Source organism: Danio rerio, chromosome 7, assembly GCF_052040795.2.
Source record: "Danio rerio strain M-AB ecotype USA chromosome 7, GRCz13ab, whole genome shotgun sequence".
NCBI lineage: Eukaryota > Metazoa > Chordata > Actinopteri > Cypriniformes > Danionidae > Danio > Danio rerio.
This window is the reverse complement of record NC_141027.1, coordinates 55,685,001-55,704,396: the sequence shown is the minus strand read 5'-3', so window position 1 is coordinate 55,704,396 and position 19,396 is coordinate 55,685,001. Positions and strand designations below refer to the sequence as shown.

Sequence of the window (19,396 nt, the reverse complement as noted above, 5' to 3'; positions counted from 1 at the left end):
ATTCTGTGTGAAATACAGGAATCTTTTACTTGTAGTTGTTGGCAAGTACCCAAAGTTACCTAAACTAAACTACAGCTACACGGACTGAAGCTCCAAGTTTTGAAAATGGATGTGCGACTGTCCACAGTTACTCTTTGACTGGACCATTGCGTATGTATCCCTAATTTGTCTCTCATATGACCAATATGCAACTGGTAGATGGCAAGTAGGAATGCCGGCAATATACTTGCTTGCCTGGTGGAACATGATATGGTCATGTATCATAAGGTTTACACTGTATAGTGTGGATGAAGACCATTTTTCTGAAACGCAATAAAAACACCAAAAATGAAAATGATTTAAATTGAAAATGCAGTTGTGTAAATGGCACCCCATCCCTAAATCAGAAAAGCTATAACAGTATGGAAAACGCAAATAAAAAAAAGTAGTGATTTCTAAATTTACTTTCACTTGTATTTCTTTGCAGACAATACAACAAATACTTTTTGAAAATATTTGGTGAAATATTCAAACATCTTCCTATTTTTCTTTGAGGGGCTTTGTTTTTAAACATTTCAATAATTTTCTCTCATATTTGTTAGCAAACTGGTCATAAAGGTCTAGAGCTTTCTTAGATACTGCTTTTGTACCAGAACAAATCACAATAACCTGTTGACGTCACCTGTTTTAAACCACAACATTATTTAACCAATTTTCCTAATTGCTAGCCCTTTTTTTTTTCTGCCCCAACATTTTTTATGAAATGTGTTGCAAGAACCAAAATTGGAATATGTGTTTATTTTGGAAAAAAATAAAAATAATAATAATACAAATCATTCAATGAAATACAAGTCAAAGACTATTTACTTTTTTATTTGCATTGTCCATACTGTCACAATCTTTTGTGATTTGTGGTTGTACAAAATTTGAGATATAATTGAAGTGTGCGACATTAATGAGTTACACACCAATGTTCAATACTTAACTTTTCTAGGTGCAGCAACACAAAGAGCACAGACGTCTTTTCAAATTAAACACCAATAATTACCCAGATTCTAAAAAGCTTCACTGTGCCACACTAGTACTCAGTATGTATGTATTCTTCAGTTTATGTTTTATAAGTGGTGTGCTTTTAACTGTATGAAAGAAATCCTTTGAGCTTCTAATGATTCTACACACTGTCGATACATGTGCATGGGCGTGAGTTCAGCTCAAATGAGCTTGAAAACTATTGCTGCAAAGTCATAGCTCTCTTTAAGGTAAATTTAGCTTAACAGTGACCATGTGTTGCTGTAGTGAAGGGTTTGTGCATGCGTTAGCAGATTTTTTTTCAGCTGCTTATTTTGACAGTCCTGCCATGATTAGAATAACTGGGCCTGCGTTGCATTTTCCCAATTCTCACAAAAGTTAAACACTCGCACATGTGCTTTCTTTGCTCTTATACTGCTGCGTTGTTGGAAAAAAGTTAGAAATCCCATTTTTGGGTGGCAACAATGTAAATGTTGCAATTAAATATTACGAGAGTTTCTGCAAGGCCTGTTATTAAACTATTGTTATGGCAACAGAGTTTAGCTGACACTAACTGTGTCCATGGACTTTTAATATTAGGATTTTTATTATTAAAAATATCAGGTTAAAACTAATTTAATGTTAAAATAGGGTAGTTTATGAATGAAAATGGCAGTTTCTGTAAACATTGATCATTGTGTTTTTTATGATCTATACCAAATCCTTCAACTTCATTCTATGTGTTTTTCTTTCCACAGGACATACTGGATGTTACATCAAGGCACTCTTCAGCACCAGTCTGATTTTCATCTTGGGACACGTTACCTTTCAGATCTGCCTGTATACCATCCCAAGCCTTGATGATGCACTGGGACACAACTGTAAGTTTGACCCATACACAATCAAGAATTATGCAACATAAAAATCGGGTGCATGGAAACAGAGCTAATGACAAACAGAGTCATATGTGCATTTGTGTCTGCATGCCATTATGTTTTAGAAAGCTTGCACTCCAGGCAGTCGTAAACATGTTCAGCACTGTTTATAGAAGCTGTGGTTTCGAGATGATTTTGTTGTAAATAATGTTCCGTTTCGTTGCACAGATGGTCAGTTCATTTCATAAGACCTCAGTGTGTTGTCAGGTACCACAGGTATTCATTTAGTTTCGTCTGTATGTGTTTTTTTGTTTTTGTTTTTTTTTGACTCTCAAATGGTCAGATACAGTTTATAATTCTTCAAGGAATATTGTATAAGCTGATAAGATCTTCTTTAGTATTGTACTGCTAAAGAAAAAAAGGGGGAAATAGACATTTGCATACATTACCTGACAAAAGTCTTGTCGCCTATCCAAGTTTTAGGAACAAGAAATAATAACTTGACTTCCAGTTGGTCAATTGGCAACAGAAGTGGCTTATATGAAAGACAAAAGCCTCTAGATTATGCTTATTTTAGCTAAATATGCCTTGATTATTAATTTTTCATTAGGACAGTAAGATCTGTCTTTGGTTAGACAAAAGTCTTATCACTTAAAAGAAATAATGTCATGGTGCTGTGAAAAAAGAATGAATATTTTGTATGACTCCCATGAGCTTGTACGACTGCATCCATACATCACTGCAATGACTCAAATGACTGATTAATAAAGTCATCTGGAACGGTAAAGAAAGCATTTTTGCAGGACTCCCAAGATTCATTAGTATTCTTTAGATTCATCTTCATTCCCTCTTTGTTCATCTTACCCAGACATGCTCAATAATGTTCATGTCTGAGCTGGCCAATCCTGGAGCACCTTGATCTTTTGAGCTTTTGTACCAGATCAAATCACAATAACCTGTTGACGTCACCTGTTTTAAACCACAACATTATTTAACCAATTTTCCTAATTGCTAGCCCTAATTTTTTTCTGCCCCAACATTTTTTATGAAATGTGTTGCAAGAACCAAAATTGGAATATGTGTTTATTAAATAGTCAAAGACTATTTACTTTTTTATTTGCATTGTTCATACTGTCACAATCTTTTGTGATTTGTGGTTGTACAAAATTTGAGATATAATTGAAGTGTGTGACATAAATCAGTTACACACCAATGTTCAATACTTAACTTTTCTAGGTGCAGCAACACAAAGAGCACAGACGTCTTTTCCAGTTGGGCTGGGTTATTGAAAACCAGATATTCATGGAGATATTGATTTTGCACCAAATCTGAGATTTTCAAAATTCATTACTAATTTTCTTCAGTCAATTTTGAACTTTTTAATGGCAAATGGTACTTTATTCATTACAAATTATACTTGGCTTGGGACCAATTTCCTTACAAATATCACTTGAACCTAAAATAATCTTTATTAAAGTTAGGAAAGGTTAAGTGAATTACAAGGGGATTTGTAGTAATTTGTGTTTATAGTAATATTGGGACATAAAAGCCAACTTATGAGAAAAATGCACAGGTGATCTTCTTGTTGAACATTTGAGAATGCTTTAACACCTTTGGTTAAGATCATTTAATCTAGACCAGGAGCAACAAATGGTACATTGTAGCATAATTCTGTGACTCTATACACATGTTTGGTCCACTTTTAGGCCCAATTCTACCCCTTAGCCCTTCCTCTTTCTCATTCCCCTTATTTTGCACGTTTACATGAAGGGGTAGGTGTGTCCCTATTCTTTTTAGCTTGAAGGCATAGGGCTAAGGGGAAGGGATAGATAGCCCTTAAAATGTTTTTTCCAGGACCACACTCCAAACCAAGGGGTATAAAAATTTTGCAGAATGCACCATCTGCAAGGCAGCATGGCTGTACATAGAGGTCAAGAGATGCACAAATTAGTATTTTTTTGTCATTATTATTAAATTTTTTGACAAACAAACATATGTTTTAATACTTTCATAACACCGTTTGTTTTTAATCATCATGTTAAAAAAAAAAAACTATTTTAAAACCCGCTTAATTTCGCTATCTTTAATCCATAATAATAACTCATGTAGTAGTCCCACAACATACAGTACTTCCACATCTGTCACTGGATGAAACTGGAGTACCCTGTCAGAAAAGCCTAGTGGCTGGGAGTTTTCTACAGTGTCTGTTATAATGTTACTGTTGTTTTTGTGTGTTTAGATAAATATGACCATGGTGTAAACACACAGTACAGTTATGAGCTTATTGCCACATTAGATCGTTATGATAACATGAAATTGTTGCATTCAGTGATTTCCTGGAGATATATACCACAAAATTATGCAACTGGCATAACTAGCAGTCGCCATTGTCAATCTCATATGTAGTTAAAGCTTGCGATAACATAATGAGGTGTGCCGATGATGTTGTGGTGCCCCATTTCTTAGTGGTAAAATTTTAAGCCCTTCACCTTCACACTCTGTTTCAAGTGCCAAGGGGAAGGGGTAATTGGGATTGAGCCTTAGTGTGAACTACAGTTCGATTCAACTGAACTAAATAAGGCAGGTGTTGTCAGGGTTCTGCCACTCTGGTCATGTAAATTCTTGTTTTGGTGGCAGAATCTGGACACTAGTCATGTCTAGTCCTGTCCTGTTGTGTTCGGCTCAAGTTTTCTTGGGTCGAGCACTTGTTTCTGTCATTGTGTGTGTCTCCGTGTGTGCTCTTGTACTCGTGTTTGTGTTCGTCTGTCTGCAGCGTGGTGTTTCATTCCCAGCGTCTCAGTCTAGTTGGTTTTGGTTTTGGTCGGCGCTGGGATGAAGCATGCATGCTGCATGTGTGAGCGCACGGTGAGTGTTTTCATTCATCGTGTGGTCGTGTCTTGCGTCTGTTGTCAAAGCACGTGGCTATGTGTTTACATTGTGGTCACGTGCTTTTGTCGTGTGCTTCAGTGTTGTGCTTGTCTTGTCATGAACATGCGGTTAATGAGTTCTCTCATTGGCTGCATGTTCTTGTCCTGTTTCATGTGAGCGCATGTCTTGTCTCTGTCATGCGCTCTCTCGTCTATTGTCTAGTCCCACCCTCCTTGTTAACCCATTATTAGTTAATTGTGTTCACCTGTTTGTGTGTTAATTTTCTACTGCTTATAATCTCCTCATGTCTTCTGTTCTGTGCCAGTTTGTCGTCTACACTCCCCCTGTGTTCCTGCTCCAGTCTTGCCTTGCCTTGTCTTGACAACCCAGCCAAGTTTGTGTGTTTTGTTAATGTTTTCCGCCTCGGGGTAGTTTTGTTTTGCCTTTTATTTTTATTTTATTATTAATAAATACCCATTATTTCTTCACACTTGAGTCTTCGCTCCTTTTCCCCTTGACCGACCGTGATAGGTGTAAAAACATTAGTATTTGATTATCCAATATACAGTACCCTGTATTGGAATTGATTTAAGAGAGAACAGCAATGCATTTTGGAAATCTCAGAATCAATTTCTCGAACGATTGCTTGCCACACCCCTATGATTAAGGGCAATATTCATATATTTCTATAATGACATGGTCCTGTGAAATAAAAAAAATTATCAACTCGATTGCTTTTAAAAATGGCAACTATGTTGTTTTCAGTTTGTGAAACTATAGTAATGATAGTGCAATAGACATACAATAACCATTAACTCTCATTATGGTGACAGTAGAAAGTGCAACAGTCAGTTCGATTGCCACAGCAAAGGAAGTCCGGCCTTTTCATCGCAGTAACCAAACGTTAATCTTTTTAGCTTTTTGGTTCTGTGTGTTTAGAGAGGGAGTGAGGGGGGTGTACATATCATATTTGCTCGTTTGTTATGGCAAGCACTGTCATTTGGTGACTACTGAGTGCCTGCATTGATATTGACTGAAGAAATGACATCACTTTAAATCCCACCACATACCGTGTTGTTTCAGTGTAGTCATGTGGTCTTTGCTGTGGGTTTTGTCTTTGTTCTTCAAGTATTTGTAGCTTTTTCCTGTGATTTACCATTAAAACAGCAGTAAAGGAGGTTGATGTTGCGGCATGTGTAATAGCTATGTAATAGCTGGAAAAAAAACTGTAAATATATTTATTTTTAATGGTAACTAATGCTTAGGCAACAACAGTAATGAGACAGGTCACTTCAGACTTAATTTAACATATGTCATTTAATTGTGAATTCAGTGAGCAGTTCTCGAAATCTTAGGATTCCCCATTCATTTAGATGGGACTTTGAGGCATTGCAAATATGGACAAAGAGTTAGAAGACGTTTCTTGTGCGGGACTTTGTCCATAGTCTTAGAGTCCCCTTTTGTGAATGACAAATATAGACTACTGACACCTGTTGGTGTAGGCAGATTTTCCCTCTCATACAGGCACATAATTTATGTTTTAAACCACCAGCCTGATTTCACCAAGTAGTAGATGTTCCTGAATTAACATGTTGATCCTGGAACAATATTCAAATCAGCCAATCAGAATTAAGGGATAAGTTTACAGTTTATGTTAAGTTTAAGCTCATGGGTAAGTTTATGCACTTCTACTGTATACAAGTGCTATCCAACTATTATTGCCCTCTGATTTTGGGAATAATATAAAATTATGGTTGGGTTAGGGGTAAGAAATAGTTATGGTTTACATTTTCAAACAAAAATGATGTTCCAGGATCAACATAGATATTAATATATGATCACATCGTATTTGGCAAAATCATGACTTGCATGCTTAACAGTTGCATTTTACCATTTCAATCTATTGAGGCAGTTTTTTATTTTTTTTTTTATTTTTTTTTTAGGTCTAGCTTGAGCACTTTTAGCTTAGCATAAATCATTGGAACAAATAAAACCATTAGCATCTTACTCCAAAAATTCAAAAGAACTCGCGCTGGAGAAGCAAAGTTCCTTGAAAGCAAATCAAGTTTTTTGATTAATACGACAGATCGAGAGTGTAGTTCTTAGCCATATCAACATAGAGAATAAGAAGTTAACATTTGTTGGTCTTAGCACACAGTGTAACTACAGTAGAGTCAAGCTTTTAATAGGAATATTATTTGTACTCTTTTTTTTAGCCTTAAAGATTTAATCAGATTTAATGATTTATGTTAAGCTAACCTAAAAGTGCTCCTGCCAAACCTGAAGATCAGTTAAAAGGATAAAATATAATAATAATAATAAAACTTAACTGCTTAACATGGGGGACTTATACTATTACCAAAACAAATGAAATGTTCCTTGGAACTTAATATTGTAATCCAGTTGCAAGATACCATTGACTTGATAACAATAGATGTTTTGATGTCTTTTTTGTTGTTGGTTCCATAGTAATTTGATTAACTAAAAAGTCATTTTATAGTCTACACCTTTTTTTCTGTAAACAAGTACCTATGAAATAAAATCAATATCTGATCGCCAAACCGATTTGTCCTCCAATTTTTTGGACTTGACAGAATCACAGTATGATGGAGCAGCTGATGTTTTAGAATGACATGATATATATGTAAGCTGTTTGAGCAACCACAGTCATTAACTTCCTTCATTTGAGGTTTTGCGTTTGGCTTTCCAAATTGTCCCGAAGAACCTTATGAATCATCACAGAGTTCCAGACATCTTTAAGGAGTCGCCAGGCAGGCTGCAGAGAGTTGAAGGGCTGGTAGCCTTTGGCTGACTCAACCAAAGGAGAGTTCAGTGGCTCATGGAAATGTTTCAGGAGCTTTTGCGAGGGCACTTGCGGTTGCCTCCTCTTTATGACCTACTTGACAATGTCCAGCACTTAGAACTCATTGTGACTTACTTTATCCAGTGTACTAACCATCTCTCTCTCTTTCTCTTAATTTTTCTTGTTCTCTCTTTAGGCAGCTCATGGGAGACGCTATCAAGACATGTTGGAGTGTCCAGGTATGTGGAGAATGTAGAGAATGAGAGCACGTGTGTGTGAGGAGCCACGCTGACCTATTGAAGACCTTATGAACTCTTAAGTTCATCTAACATTTTTATCAGGCTACTGTGTTGAGTTTTAAGTCATTTTACTTTGACAATGGAAAAGAAAAGGTTTTTTATAATACATTTAAAGTGCTTATTGTCATGCCAATAAAGTGAATTTACTTCATGTAAATGGTGGAAGCTAATAAAAAAATGCTAAGTTAAACGAAAAAATTAGAGATGTACAAGTTTAATTTAATTTAATTTGTTTTATTTTATTTTAATATCTTTATCATGGCCTGTGCATGGAATTGTGAGATCAGTTATTTATTTATTTATTTATTTATTTATTTATTTATTTATTTATTTATTTATTTATTTTTGTAGAATGGTTTTTACACTAAACATTGACAAAACACGATGTTGCTGTTTATAACATCTTACTGTCTTTTGTATTTACATTATAATACAGTTATTGAATTAGAAACAATAACAAAAATATCTATATCTAGATACAATAATAAAATATTGTAAGTAAACATAGGAGCCTAATACTATGCTATGGAATTGCGAGATTATTAATTGAGTAACTGGTTTATTTATTTATTTATTCATTCATTCATTTTCTTTTCGGCTTAGTCCCTTTATTTCTGTGGGGTTGCCAAAGCGGAAAGAACCGGCAACTTATCCAGCACATGTTTTACACAGCGGATGTCCTTCCAGCTGCAACCAATCTCTGGGAAATATCTATACACATTAATTCACACACATACACTACGAAAAAATTTAGCTTACCCAATTCACCTGTACCACATGTCTTTGGACTGTGGGGGAAACCGGAGCACCCGAAGCAAACCCACGCGAATACAGGGGGAACATGCAAACTCCACACAGAAATGCCTACTGAGCCAATAATATCTGGATGTAGTCCTTATGATGCAAGCTGAGATTGCATCAATCAGCGATGCAATGTCAGACAAAATGGACTTAATGGAGTGAGTGACGTCACTGTGACGGGTAGGGTTAGGGGTGGGGTTAAGTGAGCGCATTAAAAAGAACTGGATGCAGCCCAGATTGCACTGCACCAGGTCTGCATCCAGACTCCTCTCAAATGAGCCGAGGCTCGAACCAGTGACCCAGCGACCTTCTTGCTGTGAGGCGACAGCACTACCTACTGCGCCACTGCTTCGCCCCACTAATTAATAATTAATTGTAAAATTAAATATTTTTTAATGGTAATATTCAATATTTCAGCAGGTCAACATAAGCTTTTACGTTCCCCTCAACTCTGTCTAGGGCAGGGGTCGGCAACCCAAAATGTTGAAAGAGCCATATTGGACCAAAAAAACCCCAAAAACAAATATGTCTGGAGCCGCAAAAAATTAAAAGCCTTATATAAGCCTTATAATGATGGCAACACATGCTGTATGTATTTATATTAGCTATATTAGCCTACTATAAAAATGACTTCGTTGGCTACAAATATATACTGAGCCTTCATGATTAAATGTTCATTTCCCTGCAGTGCATCCTGTAGAGAATGACACGCCACGTGACTACTCTGTTGTACAATGCTGTCTCAAGTTTAACTTAATTACAGTATATTAATGAATTATGTTTAATGTTCAAGTTTAACTTCATTACAATATTAATGCATTATGATTAATTATCAAGTTTAACTTCATTACAATATTAATGCATTATGATTAATTATCAAGTTTAACTTCATTACAATATTAATGCATTATGATTAATTATCAAGTTTAACTTCATTACAATATTAATGCTTTATGTTTAATTATCAAGATTAACTTCATTACAATATTAATGCATTATGCTTAATGATCAAGTTTAACTTCATTACAATATTATTGCATTATGTTTTGCTTTGATGAAATTAAAGAAATGCAATAAAGAAATCAGATTTTTTTATGTTTTTAATTTTATTTTGAGGATTCCAAAAAACAACATCAAAATGAACGTGCACAACGTGCCCCTTATCTGGGCAACAAACAGTGCATTAAAACGCAGTCTGCCATTTCCATTTCAAGATCAGCTCGAGTCATTCCTGGGAATGTGCTCAACCAACACAATCTCACGGCAATTCGTAACTTTTTCATTTAGTGGCTAATTCGTATGAATTCGTACGATCTAATTCGTTCAATTTAGTACGATTTGCTTTTCCCCCAATGACGGTTGGGGTTAGGGTTTGCATATCAATGATCGCACCTTGTAAATAATTACCGTTGAGTGAGTGATTGGGATGGGCTTCTTAGAATTCTCTCAGGGAGGGAAAATGAGAAAGCGTGCCCCGCTGTACATCTTTGGCAAAGACAGCTTGCGCTCCATGGCGCACCACACAGCCACCGGTTTGTTTACAACAGCTACCTGCCTGGCATCCCGCCCTGCTGATAGAAACGTGTGTCGCAGGCTATGACGCAAACCTTCGTTGACAAATGTTGAAATTAAATATTCTACACACTTTTACAGCATTGGAAAATGTTAAGATTGTTTGTCCTCCTATAGAAACCATATTAAAACAAAAAATATATTTACCTCCCTCATCGTTTTCCATTTTCAAACATTTTTTGAAAAAGTTCCAGGGAGCCACTAGGGCAGCGCTAAAGAGACGCATGCGGCTCTAGAGCCGCGGGTTGCCGACCCCTGGTCTAGGGGGACACAGGAACGCAACAAAATGTTAGTGGAGTTTTGTGTGTGTGTGTTAGCAATGAGGTCCCATGAGCAACCTCTCAAAGGACTAAACAAAACTATGCGACCTGAATAAAGATTAACAAAAGGTTTATTGAAGGATTGAAGGAGGGTTAAAAAAAAAACTTCAAGAGGTGGTTCAAGCCAAAACAAAAGTTCTCTAACTGAGAGAAAGGGAAGAACTAAATAATCTATAAAAGAAAGAAAAGAAAAATACATAAAATACCCTCACTCCCTTACTAACATAAACAGGAGAAATCAGTTACAAAAAGGAAAATGGAACCCCCTCTCTACTAACCCATTACCTAATTAACAAAGAGTAAAGAGTTGTTAACAAAGTGGTATTGAAAACATAAATTAACTTACGATCAAAAAGAGGTTGAGACAAAAGCTGTAAGAGATGGTCAACAGCATTAACAGAACTTAGACAAATTAAACTCCTAATCAACAAATAATGCTTAAAGGATTAAACAAATTATATATTTAAAGTCTCACAAAAGAGCCTCCACACGCACACAAAAACACACTGTTCTATTGGAGACATGCTGCTTAAATGCCCACAACTTTACTCATCCTCCAATCACTGAGTGGTTCATGAGTGGCAGCAGGTGACGTTCATCATCTCCTATTAGGGTGTAGCAGAGAAAGAAAGAAAATACAAAACAGAAACAAATACATCCTGGGACGTAACAAAGCAAAATACATATTTTCTTAATAATCACTAACAGTCTTTTGACTTGTTTGTTTGCAACACTATATAGCTCAGATATGACGCTGTGTAACAGCTGAATTTTGTTTGCTCCTTCAGGCTCCCGCTGGAAGATCCTCAGGGTGTGCTGTGGCTCCTGACCCCAGATTTGGGCGTCTTCATCATGTCGCTGATCACCCTGATCTTGTGTAGCCGTCTGTTGAAGAAGAGAGACGAGGGCTCCGTTCCTCACATGTCTGCTCTTCTGCATGAGGTGAGCTGAGCTGAACTTTGGGAATTTGTTGAGTAATGCTGTTAGTCTGGGCCTCAGATGCTCCACCCATAAATGCTGTGGTGGTTAGTGCTGATGCAATCCACCAAGTGCAGTCTCATTAGCTTAGTTTCCATCCAAAGAGGTGAATTAGATGTATGCGCAAAACTGGGATATCACATTAAAACTTTGTGAAGCCACTGTGGGCCTTTTTCATGATAAACTACTTGTGCCTTAGAAAAAAAGGATGTAACAATGAACGCACGGTTGTTTTTGAAGGAGCAAGACTACTCTTTGGGAGCTCAGATCAGTTCTGAGAGGTAATAATATTAATTTTAGAATGACCAAAACAACATGTTAGGTGTTATACGATGGTTTTGATCTGCTGTTGTATCCATAATTTTTTATCGCATGATCAGTTCAAACAAAATCTAGACATCAAATATATATTTTATGGGACGTCTATTTCTTGTTTTCTTCATGCCATCGAAACTTTTATAAATATTTTCTCCAGTTATAATACACCTGAGCTGACAGTTTTCCTTTAGCTTCTGCTTGGTGTCAGCCTGAACTACTTAACTTTCGAACTCTACTAAGCACAAAATGTTCCTTTTCATCTCTTTGTTACATGCTGGTCTGTTATTATGCTCTTATTGATTTGACAGTTACCTGCCTCTTTGCAGCTTGTAAAAAGGAAATTGTGGTTGGTCTTTTTTAAGTTGCCCAGGTAGGGTTTCCTGTTTAAGTGTATATTATATTAAGATAAAAAGTCCTTCAGACATTTTATAAAACAACTCTCAGACTAATGCTGTTTATGGAGTATATGTTAAGTATGCACTTAGTTCTATCTTGTGTACATTTTGTACACTTTTGTACTTTTTTGCTTTGGTTAATTCCCGGTTAATGGTAAATAAAGTTAAAATGCAAAACTAAAAATTTGCTTGTATTTTTTTACAATTATTATTAAAATTTGTGAATATCGGTGGTTTAAAACTTTATATACAGTTGAAGTAAGAATTATTAGCCCCCCTGTTAATTTTTTCCCCAATTTTTGTTTAATTGAGAGCATATTTTTTCAACACATTTCTAAACATATACACAATAAACAATAGTTTATTAACTCATTTCTAATAACTGATTTCTTTTATCTTTGCCATGATGACAGTAAATAATATTTTACTGGATATTTTTCAAGATACTTCTATACAGCTTGAAGTGACATTTGAAGGCTTAACTAGGTTAATTAGGTTAACTAGGCAGGTTAGGGTAATTAATATTGTTGTATAATGATGTTTTTTTCTGTCGAAAAGAAATATAGCTTAAAGAAGCTAATAATATTGTCCTTAAAATGTGTATTTGAAAAAATAAAAACTGCTTTTATTCTTGCCAAAATTAAACAAAATTTTCTGAATCTGTTAAATATTATTTGGGAAATATTTAAAAAAGAAAAAGTTCAAAGGGGGGCTAGTAGTTCTGACTTCAACTCTATAGTATATACTGTATATGCTACTGCGATGTATTCAGTGTTGTGTAATTCACTTTGATTACTTGATCATTAATCTTGTATTTAAATTTAAAAGTTACTCAATGAGTAGTTTAATAATTGACTCAATGATAAAGATCCACAGTAATCTTACAATAGAAGTCAAACTCTTGATTTATTACATTTGAGTCAAGCATGTTCTTTTAGACTTTATTAAAAATAAATAACACTTACATTTGAAACATTTTATGTATTAAAACAAAGATGTTTTAAATGAATGACTTTGTATTTCATATATATATATATATAGTATTAATATAACGACATGCATTTCTAAAACATTACATTGTTTATGCGTGTGCAATTGTCAGACAGTATTTTTTAGTTACAAATATAAACTTATTATATTATATAATTATATTATTTTGTATATAGCTTGTACATCATAAACAACTGTAATTAAATCATCTAAACAATTTAAAGTAATCCCTTTAATTAGCTTATTATGCAGAACAAAAAAAATTTAATTGCAGTAAATAGTTACCTTGTAACAATTACACACAACACTGGCTCTACATGAACCAAGATGTAGTGTTAAAAATGTTGACTATTTTTTTTTTCCATGAATAGTGTATATAATTAAATGTTTAAAAAACAGACCTAGTTTTAACATTCAGTGATGAAAAAAATAAAATCGGATACAGCATGTGCAGATCAAAGGCCACAAACATGATAGTGCTTAATCGTGTTCTGTACACACACAATACAGTAATAAATGGGAGGCATGACTACATTTGTAAACCAAACCACTGTGACAAAAATTGTGTATGGGACCGAACTGAGCAAACAAGAACAAAAAGCGAAAATAAGAACAAGTTTATAGTAAACTTAAACCTAAATGCTTTATCTTAGAAATAAACAAGTCACATATACCGAAGTCATCACGACCTGTCTACTTTCACATCATAAACTAGATGATGTAAGCCTGAAGATGCTTAAGTGTCTCTTACAAGTGATAATGGCAACACTTCAAGAGCAGACTGTCTTTCAGACATGAACAAAACAAGACACCATTTTAATTAAAGCCACTGATCATAAGAAGTCTTTTGTAACATTTATTTAAGCCATGATGTCAATCATTACAATTTTAGGTATGAGTCATGTTGCATACACACACACACACACACACACACACACACACACACACACACACACACACACACACACACACACACACACACACACACACACACATACACACAAAATCATTTTGGTTATTAATTCTCATATTTAAATGTATTTGTCACTCCAGAAAGTTTGCAATGTGTAAATGGCCTAAATCTAATGCCACAAAATAGCTGTTTTCCATTTGTTTCCACATTCAACTGTAACCGTGACAGCTGTAACAACAACAACAGTAACAATACATTTGTGTTCTTCTTAAACCCAGAGCACTATGCAAAGCAACTACAGACATAAAAATGTTAGTGAATCGAAAAAAAAAAAGAAAAAAAAAAACGATAAATAAAACATGAGAAAATGTATATTTTTAAATATGCATGAAATGACAATTGACCATAGTTATTTTGCTATAGCACACATCGTTAGTCATAAGGTGAATAATTTAAACACTTGTTTTTGGTCAAATTTAATCAAAATCTATCCATGTGCATTCACGCTGGAACTGTCAGTCTGAAGTCTTGGGCAAACTATGCATAGCCACGCCCCTCCAACCGTTAGTTTGCTGCAAGTGAAAGATAAAAAGGGGAGCACAAAAATAAAATCCCTTCTTCAATATTTTTTATTATATTACTGGGTTAAAGTTTGCCACAACTACTTGTTCACCTGACTTTAAAGACTTAATAAAACATCATTTATAATCAGCATTAGAGTTCATTCATTAATTTTTCTTTGGCTTAGTGCCTTATTAGGGGTAGCCACAGTGGAATGACCCTCTAACTATTCTGGCTTATATTTTACGCAGCAGATGCCTTTTCTGCCGCAACACAGTACTGGAAATCACCAATGCACTCTCGCATTCACACACTCACTTGTACAATACGGCCAATTTAGTTGATTCAATTAACTTATACCACATGTCTTTGGACTGTGGGGCAAGCTGGAGCACCCGGAGAAAATCCATGCAAACACGGGGAGAACATGCAAACTCCACACAGAAATGTCAACTGGCCCAGCCGGCACTCAAACCAACAACCTTCTTGCTGTGAGGCAATAGTGCTAACCACTAAGCCACTATGCCGCTGTATTATGATATTACATCACCCAAATATGTATTTATTTACTTCTAAATCTTTTTGTCAGTGCAGACTTAACTTATGCTCTGATAATCTGAAACTGATTATTTTAACCTTGAAAAACAAATTCAAACTGAAACAACAGGACAAAAGTGTAGTTGATGACTATAGGGCTGGGTATTGAATTCAGATGATTCGATTAGATTATGATTTACAATCGATTCCCAATTTGATGAAAACAATTACATTTAATTTAAACAAAATGGAATTTCAAAAAGTGAATAGGGTGAACATAATTTTACAAATGATAAATTAATTTTAAAAAAGTATTAAGAGTAGTGTGAGTGTGGCCATCACTAGGAGTATGTGCGAAAATCAATTGTTTGGCCCAGCCTTAACTATTTCACGTGTACGATCACCCTGTTCTGATCAGCCTTGGCTGGTCCCTGAAGTGTACGATCACGCCAGAGTGCACATCATCAACTGCTAAAGTTCAAATCTGATGGTGCATGCTGAGGCACAGTAAGAGGTGCGCAGCACTGTGTTCATAAATCACAATTTATGCGTGCTTTCAAACAAATAACATTTATTTTAAGTTTCAGACATTCAAATACATATAACTACAAGTAAAACATACCATTTAAGGTTTGTAAATGACACGCGAATGTCTACGGAGATGGCAATAATATTTATTTTTCAATGTAACTTTGTTCACATAAGATACACACTATTTATGTTAATAGAATATTTTCTCTATTTCTATTCCAGATAAGCCGTTGGTTATTTCAGCAGAAAATTATGAATAAACTTGACGTAAATCCAGCAGATCTGATCTCTCCTGTGATTGTTGCTAGAAGGAATACAGCTGCAATCAGAAGTTAACAAGAAGTATTAATATTATCTATCAAATTACGCATTAATTTTTTTATTAGCATACCCCTACCTCAACCCTAAACCCAACCATCTCTGTAATGTAAAGATATTATTTGTTGTACAGTTGCACAAAAATTATGCTATATTGACATGCGCATCCTCAGCTGGATTCCATTAAGACTTAACCCTTTCCAGCAGCGCTAATAAATAAATGTGTAATTCAATAAGTAATATAAACACTTCTCGTTAACTTCCAATCGCAGCTGTAATCCCTTCTAGCAACAATGGTGACAGAAATCCTGTCATTAAACAAATAATACAATCATTATTCAGCTGTTTAAAAGACAAAATATATGTTATATCACATATTTGAGAATCGGAGTATCAGAAAACTCACAATGTAATTAGAACATTAGTCAATATTTACAAAAAGGGAAAAAACAAACTATATACTGTAAATACGATATATATATATATATATATACATAGATCATCATGCATGAGGGTCAGCTAAACCTGCTGAAAAAAAAAAAAAGAAAACTTAAACCAGCCTTGGCTAAATAGCTGGTTTCAGCTGGTCGGCCAGCCTGGTTTTCTCTCTCTCTCTCCCTCTCTTTCCCTCTCTCTCTCTCTCTCTCTCTCTCTCTCTCTCTCTCTCTCTCTGTTATTTTGACTCATTGCACTGTTCCAGCACTGTACAGCAGCCCAGAGTCTGACAACTTCCTGTAGCTGTTGCCAAGGCGACAACATCAACAAACACTGAGACGAGCTTTCAGTGTGTCAGCATAGAAAAATAGAAGCTTTATAAGATCAATTAGCAACAGAGGCCCAAGTTCCCAACCAGACATCTGCGTGCGCATGTGTCTGCTTTACTGGAGTCTAACAATAGAAACCGTTTCAACACTGCTTATATATAAAACTTATATAAATATTATTCCCAAAGCTGACCTCTGCTTATACCTGTCTGACTCATTTCTACCCTGAAATGTGTAAGAATAGGCAGGACGCAGCTGTGGGACTCTGCTGGAGTTGGCAGTTCTAATTTTAAAATGTACTTTGCCATTTTTAATTATTTACAGTATTAAAGATTTTTTGAGAATAAATTGTAAAGGACATTTTCCATATCAATATATTATACTTAACAGCTATAGAAAACACCATGTATAATTGATTTAAAACTATTTTAGGATGTATTTATTATAATATTGTAATAATTGTATGTATGTATGTGTCTATCATTCTAAAATACAGTGTGCTAAAACAAGCTAGCAGTGTGTTAGTTAATTCATTCCATACATTACATGCTAGCAGTTAATCATGCTGGAAACACCTTAACATTAAAATTGTAAAAGTTTTGTTAGATTTTAAACATGTTGACTAAAATGTGCTAGAAACACGTTAGCAATGTGCTAAAACATGTTAGCAGTGTGTGAATGGCATTTGCTATGTCAAAATGTTATACTTAAAGGCCATAGAAAACACAACTAACAGTTTTATAATTGATTTAAAACTATTATAGGATGTATTTATTATTATATTAGAATTTACATACGTACATGTCTGTCTATCCTTCTAAAAAATACTACCCTGCTGAAAAATCCAGCTTAAACCAGCCTAGGCTGGTTGGCTGGTTTAAGCTGGTCGACCAGGCTGGTTTTAGAGGGGTTTTGGCCACTTCCAGGCTTGTTTCCAGCCATTTCAAGCCTGGTCTACGCTGGTCAGGCTGGGAGATGACCAGCTAAAACCAGCTTGACCAGCCTAGCCAAGCTGGGAGTCCAGCCAAAACCAGCTATATCCAGCTTAAACCAGGCTGGTCAAGCTGGTTTTAGCTGGATTTGGCTGGTCATTTTCCAGCCTGACCAGCTAAGACCAGGCTGGAAATGGCTGGAAACCAGCCTGGAAATGGCCAAAACCCCTCTAAAACCAGCCTGGTCAACCAGCTAAAACCAGACAACCAGCCTAGGCTGGTTTAAGCTGGATTTTTCAGCAGGGTAACAGTATGCTAAAACATGCTAGTGGTGTGCTAATTAATCAATGCGATTAATGTGACATTACATGCTAGCAGTAAATCATGCTAAAACATCTTAACATTAAAATAATTGTAAAATATTTGTTAGAGTTTAAACATGCTGGCTAAAATGTGCTAGAAACATGTTAGCAATGTGCTAAAACATGTTAGAAGTGTGGGAATGGCATTTGCTTGGTCAAGACATTATACTTAACAGCCATAGAAAACACCACTAACAGTTTTAACTATTATAGAATGTAGTTATTATTATATTATAATATATGCATATGTGTCTGTCATACTAAAACACAGTGTAACAAAACATGTTAGCTGCGTGCTAGAAACACCTTAACATTAAAACAATTGTAAAACATTTGTTGAAGTTTAAACATGTTGGCTAAAATGTGCTAGAAACATGTTAGCAATGTGTTAAAACATGTTAGCAATGTGTAAATTACATTTGCTGGGTAAAAGCACTGTAATTAACGACCTTAGAAAACACCACTAAGAGTAAGTGTACTAGTTAACTAGTTAATAAATGCAATGAATGTGACGTTACATGTTAGCATTTATGCTACAAACATCTTAACATTAATGTATTTATATTTGTTAATGTTTAAACATGTGCTACATGGTTTAAATGTGCTACATGGTTAAAATGTGCTACAAACATGTTAGCTATTTGCTGAACATGTTAGCAGTGTATGATTGGCATTTGCTAGGTCAAAACATTATACTTAACAGCCTTAAAAAACATCATCAACAGTTTTAGAATTCATTTAAACCTATTATAGGATGTATTTACAGTATTATAATGTTAAAATATATGCATATGTGTTTCTAGCTATTATTCTAAAACATATAAATAGTTTGCTAAAGCACACTAGCAGTGTGCTAATTAATTAATGCGATGAAAATGAAATTACATGCTAGCATTAAGCTAGAAACAGCTTAACATTAAAACATTTGTACAAATTTTGTTAGTATTTAAACTGTTGGCTGAAATGTGCTAGAAACATGTTAGCACTGCGCTAATGCGTGTTAGCAGTTCAGTCATTGGTAGTTTTGCTAACCCAGTTCAATCATGGCATTTGTTGTAAAAGTGGGGTTACTCTAAGGGTGCTCTGCTAAACACTTGGTTACTACATAATTTATTCATTAATAATTTATATTCATTAGAGAGAAACATGTTAACAAGTCAGCTAGCAGTGTGTTAGACATACTGTATGCTAGCTATGCAAAACATTGCTAAAATGCAATGTTATGCACAATGTTAAAACATGTTAGTATCATGTTATATCATTCTACCTACA

The 19,396-nt window shown here is 35.1% G+C and overlaps 1 protein-coding gene across 1 annotated transcript in view; it reads left to right on the top strand.

The window, feature by feature from the left end:
* Positions 1-19,396, top strand: part of piezo1 (piezo type mechanosensitive ion channel component 1 (Er blood group)) — a 197,037-nt gene that overhangs the window by 85,862 nt on the left and 91,779 nt on the right. Inside the window, exons 3-5 of the mRNA XM_087261899.1 lie at positions 1,746-1,868; positions 7,730-7,772; positions 11,314-11,467. Of these exons, the coding sequence (XP_087118025.1) occupies positions 1,746-1,868; positions 7,730-7,772; positions 11,314-11,467 (320 nt within the window). The remainder of the gene's footprint in view (positions 1-1,745; positions 1,869-7,729; positions 7,773-11,313; positions 11,468-19,396) is intronic.